At 37.3% G+C, this 5,436-nt stretch overlaps 1 protein-coding gene across 2 annotated transcripts; it reads left to right on the top strand.

Moving 5' to 3' along the window:
- The first annotated feature begins 342 nt into the window (after window positions 1-342).
- Window positions 343-3,236, top strand: LOC149022147 (CRIB domain-containing protein RIC10-like). Of its 2 annotated transcripts, none has more exons than XM_089147246.1 (4): window positions 343-846; window positions 926-1,023; window positions 1,112-1,217; window positions 2,525-3,236. In XM_089147246.1, exons 1-4 carry the CDS (start codon window positions 792-794, stop codon window positions 2,770-2,772), a joined length of 507 nt encoding a protein of 168 aa, XP_089003372.1. In that variant the 5' UTR covers window positions 343-791; the 3' UTR covers window positions 2,773-3,236. The 2 variants fall into 2 exon arrangements, with proteins under 2 accessions (XP_089003372.1, XP_089003373.1); XM_089147247.1 differs by having other exon boundaries at window positions 344-629.
- The last annotated feature ends 2,200 nt before the right edge of the window (window positions 3,237-5,436 follow it).

Below are 5,436 nucleotides of genomic sequence, written 5' to 3' on the forward strand. Positions count from 1 at the left end.
TAGCCAAAAATTTCGTATCGAAACCATATCAGATCATATTCATATTGTTTTCCTGTACCATACCATATGGGTACAATAGTATACAAAAATAGGTATGTAATTGAAACGATATGGTACCCTACCGATTTACACCTTCCACCTCGGTGTTTTGCACGATAGTTTTAATATACTTCTATTATTATATTAAAAAAAATCCTTTCAACTAACCATGGAGGTATTTATGTCATTAACCACATGTACACGTTAGCTACTTAGCTTGTTTAGCCAAATAGAAGAAACAAAGCAAACCTTCCAACCCACAATAAATTGACCTCTTTCCTGTTTTTTCTCAACCACTATAAAACCTTTTCTTTCCTTGTGTTTGGTAGCTTTTCTTGGTTGTCCACCTCAACTTTTCTCTCTCTTCTCCTCGACCACCTCAGTTCTCAATCTCTAGAAACTGAAGAGATAATGGAGTTAGATCAGTTCACATGTTGTCTCTCTTGACAGAGATCTGGGATAAAATGAAGAAATATGGAAAAGATGCTTTGATGATTAGTGGGGAACCAGTTGCAGAACAGCTTCTTTTCTGTTGATTCTCTCAAACCTTCTCCTTCATTACAAAGCCGTATTTCCTTCTTCTTTTTTTGGTAATATTTCCTTCTTCTTCTTCTTTTGCTTCCTCTCCTTCATTAATCATTTATTCGTGATTCGGAGACCTTCTGTACAAACAACTGAACTCCCACAATCCATAAGTCTTTTATCCCAAAAAAAAAAAAAAAAAAAAAACCCACAAATTTCCTGTCATCACAATGGCTACGAAGATGAAATGCTTTAGAGGATTCCAATTTATCTCACAGATCTTCGGTAATGCTCCTTCTTTAATTTTCAAATATCAAAATTCTTATTTTCAGGGATTTTTAATCAGATTTTTAAGATTATGCAGTTGTCAAGGAGCGTGAGATGGAGATTGGGAGCCCAACAGATGTTAAGCATGTTGCCCATATCGGATGGGATGGCCAATCTGCAAATGCACCTGGTTGGGTAAGTTCTTCTCCCACAGATTTTAATGGACTCATTGCTTCCGTTCTTCAATTTCCAAAGATGATTTATTAGTTTTAATTTGTTTCAGATGAATGAATTCAAGACCTCTTCGGATTTCTCTGCAATGTCTTTCGCGAGCCTTGGAGGGGAAACAGATCCAAGCTTCGCTCCAATTACCTCCTGGACCTCTCTAGGTATGAGCTCTCTGGGTTTTAACTTATACGACATTTTTGAACCATTGGATTGGAATCTTCTGGGAGTTTTATCCCATATATTCTTGAGCTCTATTCTCATGGATAAGATATGTCTGGAGATTATTCTTTGCTGAACAAAGAGGTTTTGTCTCTGTTCTTGAGTGTCCGCAGAGAAGAGATACGCTTTTCTCTCTCTGTCTTCACCATATACTTTAATCTTATTTCTTCCAAAAATGAGTGGAATCTCATTAATCTCTTGCGGTTTCCAAACGTGGAACCCAATCACTTTTTCTGGAAACCTATCATGATGTCCAATGCGGGACATATGGTGCGTTGGTATGTTCCTATTAAGCTCTACTATATTCCTATTAAGCTCTACTGAATGGTCATCATACATATTTAAGAGTAGAGCTCACCTCTAAATATTGATAGGATGGATCCTTCTTAAATATTTGGTAACAGTTAATAATTTAGATCCTCTCCATCCCGAGTTGTCCAATGACTTACTGTCTGATCGTTAGATAAAGACGATCTGAATCCTTGAGGGTTGAAGAACCGGAGTCTTGAACAATGAGATATATTGTACTAATATCAAAGATTGAACTGCTCCAATATACTTGAAGTGTGTTTACCAAAAAAAAAATTCTACCAAAAAAAAAGTGTTTACCAAAAAAAATATATATATATACTTGAAGTGACCACCGAAATTAATTTATCAATCTTCTTAGTATAATGGAGGAGTATGGTGACATTTGTATTCAGGCAAGTATCCACCCTGGTATGTTATAGGTATAGACAAATTATCTCTACCTCTCATCAAATTCAAATTCTCTCACCCAGCCTGCCCCTCCATCTATACGGCCACACTCATAGGGCTTGCCAGCATTGGCAGGGACAATGGAGATCCCACACTAATGTGAGTGTGATTGTATAAAAAAAGAGGCAAGCTGTCTGAAGAGGATCTCCACTACCTCTCATATGGATGGCTTCATTTCTATGACCATTTGTAACTGTCCCAATTTTTTTAGGTTTGGCATCCAAGGATCCTATGATGGCTCATGTCTGCGACCATTTGTGACTTATGAGATTTTTTATTTTCGTCTTAGAATTTTTTATGAGAGCTTGCAACATTATTTTTGAGCACTTAAAAATAATCCGAATTGTAATTTTCCTCAATTACATAGTGAAGCACGCTTAGTTTAGTCGCTGGACATACTAGGGCATTGTGTTTAAACCTTACTAAATATTTATGCCTTTTTTCATTGTTTGACACAGATTTTGATCAATCTTTTTTTTGGTAATCCCAGATTTTGATCAATCAATGGTGCGACAGCCTTCAGCAGAGATTTTCAATGATGCTGGGCCACCGAAGGATCTTCCAAAGAAACACAAAAGGAAGAAGACGAAGTCAACTACTTCATCTCCCAAATCGGTTTCTTCTCCTTCATCAAGGAGTTCGGGAGTTCCAAGACCCAAGTCTTCCTTTGCTGCTACGGTTGCTACTACGGTAGCTCAAATGGAGATTAACCAACGTCCCATCGGGCTAATAATCTAATTTAGTCCCCGCTTCAAAGCTTGCAAATTCACTCGATGGCAGAAAAGGCAAGATAGTGGATAAATTTCTTTCTGTAAATGAAAATCTCTCTCTCCCCCTTCTTGTTTGTGTATTTAGATTTCATAGAGTAGTTATTTGATTCTTTTTACTTGGGAGGAATGCTGTGTATATCACCCCCACCTCCAAATAGAAAGAAACAATATATAATTGTTTCTACGTGATGTCTACTCTTCTTTAATTATTAATATAATATTATTGTATTTTTTATTTGTCTTTTGATGAGGAAGTTAGAAGTCTAAACAGAATTGGAAGCTCCACCTTATCATCTCTACGACAGGGAGTGTTGTTATAATGATTTACAAAAAGGTGTTCGAGTTGTACAGGGATTTGAGAACAAATTATAGAATTTGATTGATTGTAAACTCTTATAACAGATCATAACAGATTTCTAACGGCTGTAGAAGTCTTCCCTGTGTTGGTATCTTGAGTCAGCGTAGCATCACTAATTGTATCCAACCGCGACTGTTGCGCGATGGTGTCATTTACACGCCTCCCACAAACAAAACAGTTGAGCATAGACGTTGAGGTACGCATGAGGCTAAACTGTGGTCCAGGTAAGCCTTTGTACAAGTATCTGCTGTCTGGTCTTGGTTTGGTACAAATTGGATGAACAACTGATTAACAACTGATTTGCAGTTAACTTGTAAATGAACAAAGTGATAGTTTATTTCTATGTGTTTGCACGCGCATAAAATAGCGGATTTGCGTCCAAATAGGCTGCACCAATATTGTCACTAGGGGTGTAAATGAATAACCGAAATCCGCTCCTGAATTCATATCCACATCTACATCTGCAAGGGGTATCCGGATCCATCTAATTGCCAATTAGAGGTAGATATGGCATACCCCGCTCCTACCGATTATTATCCGGCCATTAAAATCATCTCATTAAGTTACTTATTTGGATTTTTTTTTAAAATTTTTTTTATTTGAGATATGTAACTATTTTTCTAGATGTTCTACTTAAATAACTACCAAAGTTGTGAAATTGTTTAATTTCAAACATAGCCCTCACAAATAAAATAGTAAAGATGTCAACAAATAATAGAAAACTTATATTCAATATGTATTCATACCCATTTAGAAGAATCTACTTAAGAAAACCGAATCCAACTGAATCCGTCCAAAAATCGATAGAATATTATTTGAATCCGTCCAAATATAATAGCATGTGGATATGGTATTATCACTATCCAATCCGAATCCGATCCGTTTGCACCCCTAATTGTTGCAATATTACTGGAACTATGGATTCAACTCCAAGATCTACTAATAATTGTTGAAGCCATATAAGTTCTACCACTGCATTCACCACCCCTTTATATTTGGATATGGTTGAAGAGCATGCAATAGTATATTGCTTCTTTGAGCTCCACGAGATCAAATTGTTTCCCAAGAATACACAATATTCTTTGGTGGAGCGTTAATCCACAGTGCTACAAGCCCAATTGGCACCAGTGACGGCACTAAGTTGGGTAGAAGTGGATGTGTGGATTTGAATGTTGAGGTCAATAGTGTCCTTTTAAGTAGTGAAGTATGTTCTTGACGGCGGCCCAATTCTCCATGGTGGGTGAGTGCATATGTTGGCAAACTCGATTCACGAAGAATGCAATATCCGGTCATATTAGTATAAAATATGAAGAGCTAAACTATGCTATAATTTGGATGTCAAATTGGGGGCTGAGATTGCTTGGTCAAGTGGAGAGTGCACAAGGTGTCAGCATTGGTTTTGCTACTTCCATGTTGGCTTTGTGGAGCAAGTTGTGTGTGTATTTTGCTTGTAGCAAATGGAGCCCAGTGGGTGTCACATCCACCCAGCCGATACCCTATCTATCTGGAATACCCGAGCGTATGATCCACAGCCCCGAAGATCAAGTTTAGGGCGATCATATCCACATAGCACAATAACATGATCAAAAGAAAGAGTAAATCATTGTATTTAAGTAACTTAATAATAATAATCAAGAAATGATCAAAAAAGAATATCAGAGTGCAGAAATAACAAGATACCAATCAAAAGATAACTATAGAGTAAGGCGGAAATATACCCCACAAACAAAGCGAAAGGTAGATAAGAAATCTAAAGCAAGATCTAAAGCTATTACAAATAAAATAAAAGTCTAGAAGAACAAGAGTAAACTAGCCAAAATCTTCCATAGGCTCTTCTTCTTCTTTAGTCTTTGCCTTCTTCACCGTAGGGTTGTGCTCTTGTAACTTCGGGTCAGCTTCTAACTCACGATCCCATCGGCAAACAAGACGATGCCGGATGCCATCAATAGGAGTTATCAATGTAGTCCAAACCTATGTATTGGTCACACCATTGTTCATGACCTTCTTCAAGGATTTTCAAAGTTGCACCAAGTAGGAAGGGTCCTCCGTGCCGAAGCACGGGTTCTCTTCCATTTCTGCAAAAGCATCTAAAAACATGTCCCTGAAGGATAAGCTCAAAAGAACTTAGGAAGTAGCTCAATCACAATAGCCATCTACACACAATTCAAAGCAAGCATAAATGTAATGATATGAGACAATGAATGTAAGTATGCTTATAACTCTATATATGCTGGTCTCTATTGTCAAACACGCTTTAAGTCATAGCACCATACT

The sequence above is a fragment of the Hakea prostrata genome, chromosome 3, assembly GCF_041222555.1.
Source record: "Hakea prostrata isolate BN-2017 chromosome 3, UWA_Hpros_2, whole genome shotgun sequence".
Lineage (NCBI taxonomy): Eukaryota > Viridiplantae > Streptophyta > Magnoliopsida > Proteales > Proteaceae > Hakea > Hakea prostrata.

Bases quoted from the DNA above. Each gene is read 5' to 3' on its own strand.
- LOC149022147 (XM_089147246.1), top strand. From the start codon at position 792: ATGGCTACGAAGATGAAATGCTTTAGAGGATTCCAATTTATCTCACAG. The intron at 847-925 runs GTAATGCTCCTT...AAGATTATGCAG, and splicing joins ATTTATCTCACAGATCTTCG to TTGTCAAGGAGCGTGAGATG. The intron at 1,024-1,111 runs GTAAGTTCTTCT...AATTTGTTTCAG, and splicing joins CTGCAAATGCACCTGGTTGG to ATGAATGAATTCAAGACCTC.